This window comes from Mobula birostris, chromosome 12, assembly GCF_030028105.1.
Source record: "Mobula birostris isolate sMobBir1 chromosome 12, sMobBir1.hap1, whole genome shotgun sequence".
Lineage (NCBI taxonomy): Eukaryota > Metazoa > Chordata > Chondrichthyes > Myliobatiformes > Myliobatidae > Mobula > Mobula birostris.
Window position 1 is genome coordinate 77,512,426 of NC_092381.1, and position 19,036 is coordinate 77,531,461.

General features: G+C 42.6%; 1 protein-coding gene across 1 annotated transcript in view; it reads right to left on the bottom strand.

Moving 5' to 3' along the window:
• The window catches only part of LOC140206365 (complement factor H-related protein 5-like), an 85,631-nt gene extending 71,115 nt beyond the window's left edge, over positions 1-14,516 (bottom strand). Inside the window, exons 1-3 of the mRNA XM_072274728.1 lie at positions 14,403-14,516; positions 3,341-3,517; positions 767-872 (exon numbers count right to left, since the gene is read on the bottom strand). Of these exons, the coding sequence (XP_072130829.1) occupies positions 767-872; positions 3,341-3,517; positions 14,403-14,469 (350 nt within the window). The 5' untranslated portion in view covers positions 14,470-14,516. The remainder of the gene's footprint in view (positions 1-766; positions 873-3,340; positions 3,518-14,402) is intronic.
• Between the last annotated feature and the right edge of the window lie 4,520 nt (positions 14,517-19,036).

Below are 19,036 nucleotides of genomic sequence, written 5' to 3' on the forward strand. Positions count from 1 at the left end.
GTGCCTACTGAGTGAGCTCCAGCTGGGACTTTGACTTTGACTCGGGCCCTTTTTCTTGCCTTGTTTATTTTCATTCCTAACCCCATATTCAGATCAAGATTCACAAAGTCTATCATTTAATTGCAGATGGTGTACTGTCTGATATCTAGTGTTATGGGTTTGTAACTGGGGGTACATTACACAGCATCCACAGAAATGTGATTACCCAGTTTGGCGGGGCTGCAGGCTGGTTCCCCTAGACGGATGCGAGCTGGGAGAGCCTGAGGGTTACATTACATTCATTGACCAGTTCATCAAAATAGTAGTGAGAGATCATAGGTCTAAAAGATTGTAAAACAGGAGCAGGATTAGGGCCTTCAGCCCATTGAGTTTACTCTGCCATTTGGTAATTTCCCAGTCAACCTTATTCTCCTGTCTTTTCCCCATAACCTTTGACCCACCTCCTCATCAAGAAACTACCTACCTCTGCTTTAAATATACCAAATGATCTAGACTCCACAACCATCTTTGACAATGGTTTACCACCCTCTAGCTCAAGAAATTCTTCCTCACCTCTGTCCAAATGGATGCCCTTGTATTTTGAGGCTGTGCCCTCTGGTCCTAAACTGCCCCAGAAATGGAAATATCCTCTTACGTCCATCTACCTAGGCCCTTCAATATTTGACCAGTATTATTGAGATCTCCTTCATAGTAGTTATGTTGTCATGTGTAACTATTCTTTCTCCTGGCAAGCAATACAATCAGATTGTTAAAATTTACTCCTTACCCTTCATCGCACTTGTATTCAATGCGAGCACCAAACACCAAGTCTTCACCTTGAATCAGCTTAAATGTTCCATGTAAAATATCTTTTGGAGTTCCACAACGCTTTACTAATGTTTGACAATGGGTTTGAAATAGTAGTGAACATTAATTGGCAGTTTTATCAGTACAGAATAGTCAGTAGAATTCGATATTTATTATCTAATATCATGCATATTTAAATATTACAATGAGTGCCAAAAGAACATAAGGTAATAGGAGCAGGAGTAGGCCACCCAGTCCCTCAAACCTGCCCTGTTCAATAAGCTCATGGCTAATCCATTCTAGGCCTCTTCTGTGCCAATTTTCCATACCTTTCAATTTGCCGTTTTTCAAACATTTATCACTTCTCCTTTATGTTACCCCTAACTCTTAAACCCTCCAGGTTAGAGAATTCTAGAGATTGCACCTCAGTTTTAAATTACCTTGGTTCAATGTTCTGTCACCTTGTTCAAGATTCTCCTGGTGGAAATATCACAGCAGCAGCCAGCACTATCCCCACCTACCCACCAAGGATCTTGTATTCAATAGGATTACCCCCTGGTCTTCTAAATCAAAAAAATAAACATTTAATTTCTTAGCTATTTATTAAATAAATAATCAATATGTTGATATTGAAAATGACAAAATATGAACATGCAGTGGTCTATTATTGCAATTGTCCAGTACTAATTAAAGTCATTTAAAGGGGATGTATATTATGGCAAGAAAAATTAACCAGGGTGCTCTTCACAGCTTCTAATTTCCGTTTTTTCTTATGACATTAAATGATGCTACTTAGCCAAGGTACTCATGCTGGCCCTCAAGGTAATCTCGTCAAACATATTTTCTACTTATTTTGCTTCACTTTATATCCTTGCACAGTATTAACAACTATTCATCCACCAAGAAACCCAACAACCAACACTTCTCTGGGATGTGGGAAATTAAAATAACTGGAGGAATTCCACTCAGTTATAGGGAACATGTGCAAACTTCATCTAGACAATACTGGAGCATATTATCGAGTGATTGTAGTTGCATGTGTGAGGAAGATACACCATCTACAGCATCACTGTTCTATCCCAGAGGATTCAAGAACACATTTGAAAGTGTTGTATGAAAGGAAATTGGAGAGATAGGAGGTAACACAGAGCTGTGGAAAGAAGATTGAGTGGTTAAGAGGAAGCACAGAGTAGCCACCAATGAACCACCTTCCAGTTGGTGAGATGTAATGAGTTACTGTATGTGCAGCAGGACTTATTCCTGGGGTCTCTGCATTTTATAATTTATATGAAAGAATTAGATGAAAGGGCCAAAGAAAAATGTGCTGACTTCAAACACAGTTGGGAAAGTAAGTTGTGAAGAGGACAAAATGAAGCTACAGAGAGGTTATACAATCTGCAACAATTCTTAAAATGGAGTATAATATGAGAAAATGTGAAATGCTACATTTTGACAAGAAAGCGAAAATTTTCTAAATGATGAGAGATTTCAGAAATCTGACTTGCATAGGGATCTGTATGTCTTACTGTAGGTGTGATTCTCAGCAGACTTGTATGCAGGTACAGAAATTAATTAAGAAAACTAAGAGAGTTCTAATGGTTTATTGCTAAGAGGATTTAAGACAATAGTGGAGATAATTTTCTTCAATTGCATAAGTCTCTGGTGATACCAGATCTGGAGTACTATGTACAGAATCAGTCTTCTTATATCAGGAAGACTGTTAGTATATTGGAAACAGTTTGGAGAAGGTTTACTGCACTGGGAATGAGTTAACTGCCTTATGAGGAAGATCGTGCAGCCTAGTGTTCGTATCTGTTGGAGCTTAGGAAAATGATAGGGGATGATAAGAGCATGAGGTGTCTTGATGGAGTGGATGTGGAGACAATGATTCCCCTTGAGGAAGAATCTAGAACAGGTGGTCATTCTTAAAAGTAAGGGTCATCACTTTAAGATGGAGCTCAAGTGAAATTCTTTTAGTCTTTGGAACTATTTTTCATAAAGAGCTGTGGAAGCAGAGTCTGTGAGTAATTTTAGGACAGAAGTCAATAGGTATTTAATAAAAATTTTTACTGTTAAATATGTCTATTTTACACTTTCAATTAATTGATTCTTTTTAACCCCTGACAGTTTTTATAAAAACTTACTTCTGCAAAGATTTATTTTTAGACTTATGTATATATTTAGTATTTTGCTTTGTTTTTATTGTAACTAAAATATTAAACTACATGTAGAATTTTAGAATTCTCCTGTTTACTGCTAAATACAAAATAGATTAACATAACATTCTGAGCTTATTGTTTGATAAATGAGAATCAGTGTTGAGTTTACATTCAGATTAGCCATGATCTTGTTAACTAGCAAAGTTAGTTCTTGGAAACAGGGCAGGATTTTTTTTATTTTTCCCAAGTTTTATCTTAAACAGCAGGAAACCACCAGAGGATACATTGCATCCATGCAGCTTAGGCCACAATCTTGTATCATATATTGTATTAACAAATTATTTTTAAGTAGAATAAGGAAAGCAAATAAATATCTATTTCTCAGTCTCACTTACAACTGCAAGTATGCTCTGGATTGCTCTTGATCCATTCTCCATTCACACACATGTATCGTAAAACACCCACATATCCTGAATCACAGTGATAAGGCACGAAAGAATTATGAGGATAACGATTATCACTGGCGCTTAATTTAGGGACTGCATTTTCAATTCGTTTGGGTTGGCTGCATTCTAATGTAAGAGAAAGGTTAAGTTCAATATTAGTTATGATTATATAAAGCTTATGTAGAATTGACTACGTAATAGCAAAAATATTAAGTGCAAATATTCTAAAAAATATTTGGATTTTATGCTGACTTAAGCAGCCAAAACCACACAAGATCTGCACAGATCCAACAATTTCTTCTATTCTCTGAACATTATTCAAACAGAGACTTTACTCATTCTATATTTCTTCCCTTTAGACAACATGGTTCTCCTTATTTTAACCCTTAATTTTATTTTCCTCTGAAAAAAATTCTGTTTGATACTTTCAATTAATTGAATCTTTCTATCTTTTGACTACTTTTGTAAAGATTTCTTTCAGTAAAGGTTTATATTTAAACGGGTATATACATATACATATGTTCTGTTTTTATTGTAACCAAAATTTTAAATTACATGTAGAATTTTACATTTCTCCTGTTTTATTGCCAAGCGTAAAACAAGATAACACATCATTATGAGCTGGTATGTATTCAATATTTTGATAAATTGTTGGAAAATTCTCGTTCCCCCCCACCCCCCCAAGAAATCTTATAAACTGATTGGGCCCCAAAGCTTACTTAACTGAAAATACTTAGTTGGTAATTAATGACAGTTTCAAACTTCAAAGTAAATTTATTATCAAAGTACATATACAGTATGTCAGCACGTACAACCTTGAGATTGCTTTCTTGCCGGCATACACCATAAATCCATGAAGCACAATAAAATCAATGAAAGACACACCTGACAGGACGGATAAAAGAAAACAATGTGCAAACTGTGCAAGTATGAAAGAGAAGAATAAAATAATAATAATAAATTAATAAGTGATAGATATTGAGAACATAAGAAGAAGAGAATGTGGAAGTGAGTCTATAGGTTGGGGGAACAGTTCACTGATGGAGCGAGTGAAGCTGAGTGAAGTTATCCCCTCTGGTTCAAGAGCCTGATGATTGAGGGGTAATAACTGTTTCTGAACCTGATGGTGTGAGACCTGAGGCTCCTGTACCTTCTTCCTGTTGGCAGCATTAAGAAGAGAGCACGGCCTGGGTTGTGGGGTTCATTGATGTTGGATGCTGCTTTCCTAGTGAATGTGTTCCATGTAGATGTGCTCAATGGTGGGGAGGGCTTAACCTGTGATGGACTGGACTGTATCCACTATGTTTTGTAGAATTTTCCATTCAAGGGCATTGGTGTTTCCATACTAGGCCGTGATGCAACCAGTCAATAAACTCTCCACCACACATCTATAGATAGTTGTCAAAGTTTCAGATGTCATGCCAAATCTTGGCAAACTTCTAAGGAAGTAGAGGCACTGCCATGCTTTCTTTGTAATTGCACTCACGTGCCTGGCCTGGGACAGATCCCCTGGAATGATAACACTGTGGAATTTAAAGTTGCTGACCCTCTCTACTGCTGATGCCCTGCTGAGGACTGGTTCATGGACCTTCGGTTTCCTCCTCCTGAAGTTAATAATTATCTCTTTGCTGACATTAAGTGAGTCCTGAAGAAATGGCCCAAAATGTCTACTGTTTGTTCATTTCCATGGATGCTGCCTGACGTGCTGAATTCCTCCAGCATTTTGTGTATGTTGCTTTGAGTGAGAGGTTGTTGTTGTGGCACTATTCAGCCAGATTTTCAATCCCCTCCTTTGATTCATCACCATCGTTGATTCAGTCAATGACAGTGGCATCATCAGAAAACTTAAATATGGTATTGGAGCTGTGCTTAGCCTCACCGTCATAAGTATAAAGTTAGTAGAGCAGGGACTAGGTACGTAGCCTTGTGGTTCATCTGTGCTGATGGAGATTGTAATGGGGATGTTGTTGCCAATCTAAACTGACTGGGGTCTGCAAGTGAGGAAATCAAGGATCCAGTTGCATGAGGAAGTATTGAGGCCAAGATCTTGAAGCTTATTGATTAGTTCTGAGGCGATAATCATGTTGAGTGCTGAGCTGTAGTTGATAAAGAGCACCCTGATGTATGTATCTTTGATGTCCAGATGTTCCAGGCTTGAGTGAAGAGCCAATAAAATAGCTGTAGAGCTATTGTACTGGTAGGCAAATTGTAGTGGATCCAAACAACAGGAATTCTGCGGATGCTGGAAATTCAAGCAACACACATAAAAGTTGCTGGTGAACGCAGCAGGCCAGGCAGCAGCTCTAGGAAGAGGTGCAGTCGACATTTCAGGCCGAGACCCTTCGTCAGGACTAACTGAAGGAAGAGTGAGTAAGGGATTTGAAAATTGGAGGGGGAGGGGGAGATCCAAAATGATAGGAGAAGACAGGAGGGGGAGGGATGGAGCCAAGAGCTGGACAGGTGATTGGCAAAAGGGGATACGAGAGGATCATGGGACAGGAGGTCCGGGAAGAAAGACAAGGGGGGGGGGGACCCAGAGGATGGGCAAGGGGTATATTCAGAGGGACTGAGGGAGAAAAAGGAGAGTGAGAGAAAGAATGTGTGTATAAAAATAAGTAACAGATGGGGTACGAGGGGGAGGTGGGGCATTAACGGAAATTAGAGAAGTCGATGTTCATGCCATCAAGTTGGAGGCTACCCAAACGGAATATAAGGTGTTGTTCCTCCAACCTGAGTGTGGCTTCATCTTTACAGTAGAGGAGGCCGTGGATAAACATGTCAGAATGGGAATGGGATGTGGAATGAAAATGTGTGGCCACTGGGAGATCCTGCTTTCTCTGGCGGACAGAGCGTAGATGTTCAGCAAAGCAGTCTCCCAGTCTGCGTCGGGTCTCGCCAATATATAAAAGGCCACATCGGGAGCACCGGACGCAGTATATCACCCCAGCTGACTCACAGGTGAAGTGTTGCCTCACCTGGAAGGACTGTTTGGGGCCTTGAATGGTGGTAAGGGAGGAAGTGTAAGGGCATGTGTAGCACTTGTTCCGCTTACACGGATAAGTGCCAGGAGGGAGATCAGTGGGGAGGGATGGGGGGGGACGAATGGACAAGGGAGTTGCATAGGGAGCGATCCCTGCGGAATGTGGGGGGGGGGGGAGGGAAAGATGTGCTTAGTGGTGGGATCCCATTGGAGGTGGCGGAAGTTACGGAGAATAATATGTTGGACCCGGAGGCTGGTGGGGTGGTAGGTGAGGACCAGGGGAACCCTATTCCTAGTGGGGTGGCGGGAGGATGGAGTGAGAGCAGATGTACGTGAAATGGGGGAGATGCGTTTAAGGGAGTGAGAGCAGGGGCTCTCTTCCTCCACTATCAACTCTGCTAAAGGGGCTTCCCTTCCTCCACTATCAACTCTGCTATAGGACGAGGGAGATGTCTTCCTTTTTTAAAGAAAGGGGCTTCCCTTCCTCCACTATCAACCCTGCTATAGGACGAGGGAGATGTCTTCCTTTTTTAAAGAAAGGGGCTTCCCTTCCTCCACTATCAACTCTGCTCTTAAACGCATCTCCCCTATTTCACGTACATCTGCTCTCACTCCATCGTCCCGCCACCCCACTAGGAATAGGGTTCCCCTGGTCCTCACCTACCACCCCACCAGCCTCCGGGTCCAACATATTATTCTCCGTAACTACCGCCACCTCCAACGGGATCCCACCACTAAGCACATCTTTCCCTCCTCCCCCTCTGCATTCCACAGGGATCGCTCCCTACACAACTCCCTTGTCCATTCGTCCCCCCAATCCCTCCCCACTGATCTCCCTCCTGGCACTTATTCGTGTAAGCGGAACAAGTGCTACACATGCCCTTACACTTCCTCCCTTACCACCATTCAGGGCCCCAAACAGTCCTTCCAGGTGAGGCAACACTTCACCTGTGAGTCGGCTGGGGTGATATACTGCGTCTGGTGCTCCCGATGTGGCCTTTTATATATTGGTGAGACCCGACGCAGACTGGGAGACCGCTTTGCTGAACATCTACGCTCTGTCCGCCAGAGAAAGCAGGATCTCCCAGTGGCCACACATTTTAATTCCACATCCCATTCCCATTCTGACATGTCTATCCACGGCCTCCTCTACTGTAAAGATGAAGCCACACTCAGGTTGGAGGAACAACACCTTATATTCCGTCTGGGTAGCCTCCAACCTGATGGCATGAACATTGACTTCTCTAACTTCCGCTAATGCCCCACCTCCCCCTCGTACCCCATCTGTTACTTATTTTTATACACACATTCTTTCTCTCACTCTCCTTTTTCTCCCTCTGTCCCTCTGAATATACCCCTTGCCCATCCTCTGGGTCGCCCCCCCCCCTTGTCGTTCTTCCCAGACCTCCTGTCCCATGATCCTCTCGTATCCCTTTTACCTATCACCTGTCCAGCTCTTGGCTCCATCCCTCCCCCTCCTGCCTTCTCCTATCATTTTGGATCTCCCCCTCCCCCTCCAACTTTCAAATCCCTTACTCACTCTTCCTTCAGTTAGTCCTGACGAAGGGTCTCAGCCTGAAACGTCGACTGCACCTCTTCCTAGAGATGCTGCCTGGCCTGCTGCGTTCACCAGCAACTTTGATGTGTGTTGCTTGTAGTGGATCCAAATCGCTTCTCAGGCAGGAGTTGATATCTTTCATCACCAGCCTCTCAAAGCACTTCATCATGGTATATGTAAGTGCTACTGGACAATAGTCACTGAGGCAGGTTACCACTTTCTTCTTTGGCAGTGATATAATTGAAGCTCACTTGAACCAGGTGGGCATCTTAGATTGCTGGAGCGAGAGGTTAAAAATATCGGTGAACACTGCAGCCAGTTGATTAGTACATGTCTTTAGTAGTCGACCAGGTACCCCATCTGGGCAGGCTGCTTTCTGAGGGTTTAACCTCCTGAAGGATGATCTCTCATCGGCCTGAGAGGGTCATTGAGGGCTGTAAGAGTTTGCAAAGGTTCCTCCATGTTTCGATGGTCAAAGTGAGCATGGAAGGCATTGTGCTCATCTGGGATTGAAGACTTGTTGTCACCTATGTCATTCGGTTTCATTTGGTCAGAGGTAATGGCATTCAAGCCCGGACACAGCTGTCGAGCATGCCCCCGTGACTCAAGTTTAGTCTGGAGTTGCCACTTTGCACGTGAGCTGGCTTGCCAGAGATGGTACTTGGACCTCTTGTATCTTACTTGGTTACCAGGTGCTGAATGCACTGATGTGGCCTTCAGTAGATTGTGGATCTCATGGTTCATCCAGAGCGTCTGACTGGGGAAGACACTGAGTGACTTTATGGGGATGTACTTGTCCACAACTGCTTTAATAAAGTCAGAGACAACCACGGCGAATTCATTCAGATCTTCTGATGAGTGCTTGAACATTACCTATTCCAGCGAATCGAAGCAATCCTGTCGCTGCTTCTCTGCCTCCCGCAACCACCTCCTCATTGTGCTTATTTCTGGTGCCTTTCTCTTTAGCCTCTGCCTGTATTCATCTAGGAGAAGGACAGTCAAGTGATCAGATTTCCCAAAATGTGGGTCTGGGCATGGAATAGTAGGCATTCCTAATGATAGCAAACCAGTGATCTACTGTGTCAGGAACCCTGGTTCTGCAGGTTTTATGCTGATGCTAATTGGGCAGAGATTTCTTCAAACAAGCCTGATTGAAGTCCCTGACTATGATTTGAAATGCTTTGGGATGGACAGTTTCTTGTTTGGTGATGGCAGAATTCAATATCTTGGGTGCCTTATTAACATTGGCTCTTGACGGTATATAAACTGCAGTCAGGATCGCGGACAGGAATTCTCTTGATAAGTAGAATGGTCAGCACTTAATCACTAGATTTTTCAGATTGGGGGTACAAAAGTTTAACTAGGACAAGTGTGCTGCATTCGAGCACCACAGAGAGTTTATCATGAAACACAGACCCGACTTTTTGTCTTCCTCAAATCAGTAGTTTAGTCTGTCTTGTATATTGAGAAACCCTCGGGTCTGATTACTGAATCCTCTGTGCTTGGAGAGAGCTGTGTCTCCATGAAACATGGAACATAGCAATGCCTCATTTTCTTCTGATACAGCAATCTTGCCCTTAGATCCTCAGTCTTGTGCATTTGGTAACAAGATGCTTGGTGGATGAACATTCATTGTTTAGTGTTTGAAGCCTGGCTTGGAGTCCTCCTCTCCCCTCTCTCTTCTGGCTATGGCAATGTACCTTCATCTACTTATCTGCCCAATTACCAAGGTGCTGTACCTGCATGTTAGAGAGTTAAGTCTGCCAAGACCTTTAGACGATTGCGAAATCACTAGTTCATTAAGGTGGATCAAAAATACATGCTTGAAGAGAAATTACAAGCTTCCAGATTGCAGTGAATGCAATTCAGAAGAGGTATATTTAGAAGTTTTGTAAGCAGCCTGTAGCATGTTGCCATGGTTCACAGGCACCACCTTGGCTGAATGATAGTGAAGTTTAGTCCTATTTTCAGGTTGAGGTAACATACTGGTGTCATGGTCCGGTCCGTGAAGTCCGCATTCCAGTTCACGGTCCGGTCCGTGGACTTAGGACTTTGGGTCTTCCAGCTGTCCCTCATTTGATTGAGTTAAGCATAGGCACCTGATTCCTATCTTGGGGCTTGGAATATAAGTAGCCTTGGGGTTGAGTGTGAGATGCTGGTTTGTCTCATCAGTTCCCCTGGGAGCAACCTGCTGGTGGAAGGCTAGAGCATCCACTTGTCATCTTTAGGCCGTGTTGGAGAACCATCGCTTCATGGAGCCTTGCTGTTGGTAGTCGGAGCTGTCTTTGTGGTATGGATTTGGCTGTTTCCTGGGCCAGCTGATTGGCTGCCAGCAACTCTGAGCTAGGTAGGGATCCGGCTGTTTCTGTAACCAGCTGAGGTTGCTGGCTGAACTGAGACTTGGAGCTTCCCCGGAGCAGAGATAGAACTGTCTGTCGTTCTTTGGTGTTTGTCTCTTCTTCTCCTCGCCTCTGTGGGGTAAGCCAGGCTGTTTAGCCATTGCCCTGCGGGGGGATCTGTCTTGTTTCGCCCTCGCCTCTGTGGGGGTAAGTCAGGCTGTTCTGCCGTTGCCCTGTGGAGGGTCTTGTCTTATCCTTGCCTCCGTGGGGTAAGTCAGGCTGTTTTGCCATTGCCCTGTGGAGAGGATCTGTCTTGTCTTGTCCTCGCCTCTGTTGGGTAAGTCTGGCTGTTCTGCCGTTACCTGATGGAGAGACCTGTCCCACCTTGGTGTGGAGATGAAGTTGAGTCCTGGCTCTATGTCTATGTTCTGTCCTGTCTCATGTTAGTATCGTGTTAAAGATGAGTCCTGGCTTGTCGAAGGATAAGTCCTGGCTCTATGTTGATGTTCGGTTCCCAGTCTGTCTCTGAGCTCCGAGAGCCCAGGCCTCGAGGATCCCGCGGCCGAGCTCCGAGAGCCCAGGCCTCAAGGATCCCGCGGCCGAGCTCCGAGAGCCCAGGCCTCGAGGATCCCGCGGCCGAGCTCCGAGAGCCCAGGCCTCGAGGATCCCGCAGCCAAGCTCAAGAGCAAAGACTCCAGCCTCAAGCCTCAAGAGCAAAGACCCCAGACTGTCTCCAAGCTCAGGCCTCTAGACCCCAGCCACGTCCTGTCCTGAAGCCACGTCATGTCCTTGCCTGGTTCTGGGGTCCGAGCCCAAGGGAAGACCCAGGTTTTGGGTCCTTGTCCAGTCTCGGGCTCGGAGTCCAAGCCTTGCCTCCTAGTCCATGGTTCCTAGTCCTGGTCCTGCTTTCCCGAGCCCAAGTCAGCATTTTCGTCCCTGCTCCTGGCCTGTATCCTGTCATGTCCCTATTCCAGTCAAGTCCTGTTCCTCGTACTTCAGTGCCTGTGTCTCCCATTTGGGTCCGTTCCCAGTGCCCCATTGTGACACTGGGCTCAACTTTCATCTTAGTAACTGTAGTAACTGTATCTGATTCCATCACATTCTCTGACACCCACTCTCTATGTAACAAAACATATGACTCAGATATGCCAAAGCCTTTTAGAAAATAGATTAGATTAGATTGAATTTTTTTGTCATTGTGCTGAGTACAGATGCAAAGCCAATGAAATGCATTTAGCATCTGACCAGAAATGCAAAGAATAGTGTTATTTACAAAATAACTGCGAATAAAGTAAGTGCTACAGCACATAAATATAAAAGTACTGAGACAGTACAATATGATGCAATACTGCTTAGCGCTGTGATGTGAGGTTCAGCAGTGTTACAGCCTCAGGGAAGAAGCTGTTCCTGTGCCTGCTGGTGCGGGAGCGGAGGCTCCTCTAGCGCCTACCGGATGGGAGGAGAGTAAAAAGTCCATGATTAGGGTGAGATGCATTCCTGATAATGCTTTTCACCCTGCCCAGGCAGTGGTTATGGTAGATGTTCTCAATGGTGGGCAATTGGGTGCCGATAATCCGCTGGGCAGTTTTCACCACAAGCTGGAGTGCTTTGCGGTCTGAGATGCAGTTGGTGAGTATGCTCTCAATGGTACAGTGGTAAAAGTCCGTCAGTATCCTGGGACAGAGGTGAGCTTTCTTCATGCTCCGCAGGAAATCAAGGCGCTGTTGCGCCTTTTTGATCAGGATGGAGGAGTTCAGGGACCGGGTGAGATCCTCGGAAATGGGGACACCAAGGAATTTGAGGCTTGATACACGCTCCACTACAGTTCCGTTGATGTAGATGGGGATGTGAGTGTGACTGCTGGCATGCCTGAAGACCACAATGATCTCCTTGGTCTTCTGGGTGTTAAGGGCCAGGTTGTTGTCGGCACACCATGCAGCCAGGTGCTGGACCTCGTCCCTGTAGGTCGTCTCGTCATCCTCCCTGATCAGACCAACCACCGTGGTGTTGTCTGCGAACTTGATTATGGAGTTAGAACCATGTACAGGGACGCAGTCATAGGTGAAAAGGGAGTACAGAGGAGGGCTCAGCACACAGCCTTGAGGCACGCTGGTGCTCAGGGTGAGAGTGGAGGAGGAGTGGTTGTCTAACTTAACTGATTGGGGTCTGTTAGTCAGAAAGTGAATGAAAATAGCAAAAATGTTTTATTACTGATTGTCCATGAAAATTCTGATGGTTGGAATAATTACATATTTGGCATTCAGAGATCATAGAATTTTGTGCAGCTTTCATGAACTTGTTGCCAATATTAAACATTTGCTCAACTGAAATGTACTTCTTTAATAAGAAGGGAAAATGCTGGAAGCAGCAGGTCAGGTTGCATCAGTGGGATGAGAAAGGCCATCATTTTGATTCAGGGAACCATCTTCAGAGAATCTTTGGCTTGAATTGTTGAAGCTGCTTCTCTTCTCACAAAGGCAGCCAGACCTGCTGAGAATTTCAAGAATTTTTATTTTTTATTTCTAGCATCTGCCATTTTTTTTGTTCCCCGTCCCATTATTTTTAAATGGATGTTGCTACTGTTTATCCAGCAGATGGAGATGTTGCACAAGATATTTGTAAGATATTACTTACAAATTTGAGCCTCTGATATAAGCAGTCCCGTTCACTGGATTCTCTCACCAAATATCTGTTTCTTTTTATTTATTCTGACAAAATTATTTACTGCATTTATACAGCAAAGCTAGTAATCAGAACAAGCCCCTTAGTCATCAGTCTGCTGGCATACCTATGTTATTGGTGTTTTTTTATATTAGAAACATAGAAACATAGAAAACCTACAGCACAATACAGGCCCTTCAGCCCACAATGCTGTGCTGAATATGTCCGTACTTTAGAAATTACCTAGGGTTACCCATAGCCCTTTATTTTTCTGAGCTCCATGTACCTATCCAGAGTCTCGTAAAAGACTCCACCTCTGACTCCACCTCCGCCTCCACCACTGTCGCCAGCAGCCCATTCCACGCATTCACAACTGTGTATTTTTTAAAAAAACTTACCCCAACATCTCCTCTGTACCTACTTCCAAGCACCTTAAAACTGTGCCCTCTCGTGTTAGCCATTTCAGCCCGGGAAAAAAGCCAGGACTATCCACACAATCAATGCATTTGATCTGATTTTATTCTCTGAATTCATTTCTATTTCTGCCACCTTTCTTGCCAATACACTTTTCTCAACAGTTCATTACACCTTTTCAGGATACGCTCTTATCATGGAAATTTGCTAAATTTCTCTTTCCTGATTGAAAAGAGCACATGACAATGTTTCTATTTCTGTAAATACATTCCATAAAGACATTATAACATCACTATACCTCAAATGCATTTCTCTGTTAAGTATAAAGGTTTGTCAATGCTGGCAGTATCAATAGGGCATTCTAAAACTGTGTGATAAGAGATCAACCCTCACACAGTCAATCATTCTATTTTCCAGGGAATTCTGTTAAAATCATCACAACTATCCCAAACAAGAAAAAATCTGCAGTTCCTGGAGATCAAATACACTCAACTATCCTAAAGTTCCTTTTATGATGAAGTGGAACCATTGAACAATTAATGCTTTTGTTAATTTAATGGTCTTTATGAAAGTAATGCTACTTTATTTTCAGTGTTTACCATGTACTACTGTGTGTGACTTGGGTCTTGTTCCAAATTTTGCTCATGTTCCATAAATATTTTTATCATTCAGGGTACTAGCTTTCCTCAAGGTTAATTCTAAAAATGTTTTTTGTCCATTTGTACTATTGTTGTGCACCAAGATTACACAACACACAATGCCATTTATGCCCATTCATTTCTATATTTAAAGCTTAGATTTTCATAGGGCATTCCGTAACCTCAGCATGTCACAAAGTACTTTACAGAGACATTAGGTACTTTAAAGGTATAGTCACTGTTAAGTGAAGAATTGGGGAGATGAAATCAATGAAGTATGAACATTTTGATGAACAGGAATTGCAGTGAACTGTACACTTTATACCAAGCACATTGGCACATAGTTGGATACTTGAATAATTACTAAGTACTTTGTACCAATTTTAAAAGGGTATCATTGTGAAAAATTAGAGGTACTCACCCTTGGGAGTAACAGCAAAGGAACTGTCAAACATGCCTAGAAGAATAACAAAACATGTTAGTTTCATTTTGAAAGATAAATTGGAAGTTTTAGACTTGTAGCCTTGTGATGAACCTGTGAAATACAGACTGAAACTGATTTGTTAAAGTTTTACTGCAAATGTAAATATCTAACTCCTTGCCTGTTTGAATAGCGACATTTTAGTTGAATGAACTTAAAATTACGTCAACAATATAAATTCCAAATATTGGTAAATGAAATAAATTGCACTTCTGATGCATGCATAATTTCATTGTGGATGCATTCATTTTAATTGTTTGGTTTGTAAAAAGAATCGTTAATTAATTTTGGATTATCATGTTTCGAATATATGCTCTTTTTATTTGAATCTGATGTAACTGATAAGGGTGTATTTACTCCCAATTTCAAGTTGTTCTGAGATGGCAATAAACCTTTGAACTTCTGTAGCTGCACACTGGATTTAGTAAAGAGCATGCTGGACATATTGAAGATAATGGCTTGGAGACACAGTATTTCAATTTAAGGTGGTGTTGGATTCTAATGTTTTTGATCCAAGATTCTTACAGAAGTCAAAAACGAGGCATAAAACCTATTGCTTCATGATTGCTTTATTAAGTCCTAGTAGAACCAAGGGATTTGGAAGTGGGGAATAGCGAGAATCTAAAAACAGAAGAATGGAAGGAAAATAAAAATGGCAAACTTATGTGCTCTGCTCCTCTTATACCCCATAAGTAAGAGCTATTCCATTCAAATTTGTAGATGAGAGTTAACCAATCAGATAGCTCCTTTTCTAATAATACAACACAAGGGAAACTTCCAGGATGATACAAAGAACTGTAACCATTCAGGGACACATTGAACAAATGTATTTAAATACTGCGACCACTAGGAAACATACTAAAGACTTACATGTCTATTGGTAGTTATATAAAATAAAGCAGTCATATATGTTAAACTGTAAAGATAATAACAATTATACAGTCTAATACAATATTCTCTCTGATGACACATTTAGAATCCATTACATTGGAAAATTCAGACTAAAACTTGTGATATCTAGGTAAAGAATAAAATGATGAAAAAAACCATGTTATGACAATATCAAAGGGTATTTACAGGATTACGTCATAGTTAAGAAGATTAATAGGTGCACTGACATGAGTTTAACTATTAATGATCACCCTTATCCAAGTAAATAAGATGTAAATTATGATTAAGCATATTAGGATAAATATTATGACCCAGCTTGAGACTTAATTTAATCCAATAAAAATACCATTCATCAGATTAATGTATTTTAGTTGTTTCTTTACGAACATGATCACCAAATCAGTTATGTTTTCAGACTCATCGGGTGCATTTCTTACCCATAACTGCACATGTAACCCCCACGCCACCCCCCAATTGCTGAGAAGATCTAATGCCATGCGATTCTGAAGAACTTCTTTATGCATGGCAACTACTTCTGTTGTAACTTTTTCAAAGGCACTATCAGTGTCTTATCTACCCTTTCTAAAGCTGCAGCAACATTTTCAATCTTTCTTATATTTTGATGCAATAAATTTGATACAAAACAAGCTTCTTCCAAAATGTCTCATTTATTTCTAGACATAGGGGGTAAACTAAAGTTCTTCATGTATCTCATGGCAAGACAGACATTCCCCAAATAACAAAATCCTAACCAATTACATGAAAGAGAGGTGTAGGCTCCGTTTTTGCACATGAGGTATGTATTGTTACATGAACTTAGTCCATTTCTTATTACTTGACAAGGACTTTGTTGAATTGTAATATCTTTCTGATGGATACCATCACTGAAAATTCCAGAGTCATTACCCCTTTAGGACAACGTAAACTGTAATTGCATAAACTATGCCCCAAATAAGAATGGTACCTTTTGAACTCAGGCAAAACATAGCTTTTATAGTGAATGCATTAATAGATTTAATTGCTTTGTCATAAACATTAGGTGCAGATATAGAGTTATCTTAGGATAAGACATGAGTTGGATCAGATATTATATGATTCCTAAAATCATGCTGATTATATTTACATAAATGATACAATTCAAGATGGTACGTTGTGTTAGATTAGATTTTGTAAAACATTGGATAAATGTCTGTAAGATCAAAATGACAAAATAGCTCTTTCTGATCTTGTAGCATATGGGGTCTGCTAATATCTGTAATGTATTTGTTGGTAGTAGCGGGATTCTTTCTTAGTTTCAGGCACCATTAAAATTCAAATGTCTGCCAAGAATTTTGATAGTTGGCTTGATAGATTCATTTGGGATCAAGATTATCATTTATATGTAAACATTAATGTACAGTTGAAGTCAGAAGCTTACATACACCTTAGCCAAATACATTTAAACTCAGTACTTCACAATTCCTGACATCTAATCCTAGAAAACATTCCCTACCTTTGGTCAGTTAGGATCACTACTTTATTTTAAGAATGTGAAATGTCAGAATGATAATGATTTATTTAAGCTTTTATTTCTTTCATCACTTTCCCAGTGGGTCAGACATTTACATACACTTTGTTAGTATTTGGTAGCATTGCCTTTAAATTGTTTAAGTTGGGTCAAATGTTTTGTATAGCCTTCCACAAGCTTCTCATAGTAAGTTGCTGGAATTTTGTTCCATTCCTCCGGGCAGAACTCGTGTAACTGAGTCAGGTTTGTAGGCCTCCTTGCTCGCACATGCTTTTTCAGTTCTGCCCAAAAACTTTCTATCGGATTGAGGTCAGAAAATGATGTCAAGTCTGGTTCATCCTTGGGAGCAATTTCCAAATGCCTGAAAGTACCATGTTCATCTGTACAAACAATAGTACTCAAGTATAAACACCATGGGACCATGCAGCCGTCATACCGCTCTGGAAGGAGACGCATTTTGTCTCCTAGAGAAGAAAGTACTTTGGCGCGAAAAGTGCAAATTAATCCCAGAGCAACAGCAAAGGACATTGTGAAGATGCTGGAGGAAACAGGTAGGCAAGTATCTATATCCACAGTAGAACGAGTCCTATATTGACATATGAAAGGCTGCTCAGCAAGGAAGAAGCCACTGCTCCAAATCTGCCATAAAAAAGCCAGGCTACAATTTGCAAGTGCACATGGGGACAAAGATCTTACATTTTGGAGAAATGTCCTCCGGTCTGATGAAACAAAAATTGAACTGTTTGGCCATAATGACCATCGTTATGCTTGGAGGAAAAAGGGTGAGGCTTGTGTACGGGGTCTTTCTTTTGTTATATTTAAAATGGCGATTTTGTTATGTTAATCTGTGGAATGCGGCTTTGTTGTGTTTTAACGCTGCAGAGAGTTTGCGCTAGCAGCTTATTGTGGTTTAGAGGGTGATAAGAGGGTGCTATTAGCCAATGGGTGGTTATGTATCGTTTTGTTTTCGGATGCCATGCTGTATGATATGACTGTGGACTGAGTTTTGGCCGGGAGTCGGGAGGAGAGACGAAGAGGACGGCGGACGTGCGGAGAGGCTCCGGTCGATCACTTCGGGTGGTCCCGAGCCGTGGGTCGACGGAATTCGGGTGGTCGTCTGACGTCGAACTTGAGCTCCAACGGTAGCGCGCGAAGAACTTGGACTTTGATAAGTGTTGGCGCCTTTTTTTTTCCCATTACTTTCCTCTCTGTATCAAATGTATATTAATGCCCAAGAATTAGTAATATCTATAAAGTGTATGTGTTAAAATTTACTGGGTGTGCTGGCTGATGATTGATGTTTGTGATTGATTCGGGCGACGATTGACCCTGAGGGGACTGTTGAAGCAGGTGCTGGGCGGGATTTCCCCTAGACATTCACGAGCCAATATAACGGAACGTTACAAGTGGGGGCTACCGTCAGGGATTTGGATTTTTTTCGGGAAAGTTGTACTTGTTGTTGCGGTAAGTGGTGTGAAGATGGATCGAGATAAGATTGTAAGTTGGTGTGAATTGGAGGAGGTATCGGTGAATCATGCGTGTGTGGTAAGCGGGATCGATTATCGCATTTCGGCAGAGGTACTGGTGCAAGGGTTGAGTTTGATTAAAGGTATCGGGCAGGTAGAACTTGTAGCTAGAAGGGGTGGGAAAGAACTGGAGGCTTGCTGGATGTTGGTGCGGGCGAGTGCCGACGTCATGACTTTAGAATTACCAGCGACAGTCCATGTCCAGGGGGAGGCGGGGCCGTGGGGTCTCCATACCCTCCCCGAGGACGCAAGTGAGGAGGTGCCGGAGGAGGAGGAGCTAGATGAGCCCCTCGGCCGGGTGCCCGTAGCAAGAGGTAGAGGTGTGGAGTGGGAAGGTTTGGCCAGGCCTCGCCCCCATGGGCTTGAGGAGACTGCCGAGTTAACGGCTGCCATTACCTCCCTGGCAAGAAGGGTTGAGGTGCACCGCCCGAAGCTGAGAATTTTCTCGGGAGCCAAGCCCACCCCGGAAGGGGAGGATGACTATGAGACCTGGGTTGAAGATACATCCCAATTGTTAGAGGTGTGGCCAGTTTCGGATGAGGAAAAGAGACAGCGATTGGTGGAAAGCTTAAGGGGCGGGGCGGCCCGGGTGGTCCGCGATCTGAGAGCGGCACACCCCTTGGCTTCCCTATCGGAGTGTTTAGACGCTT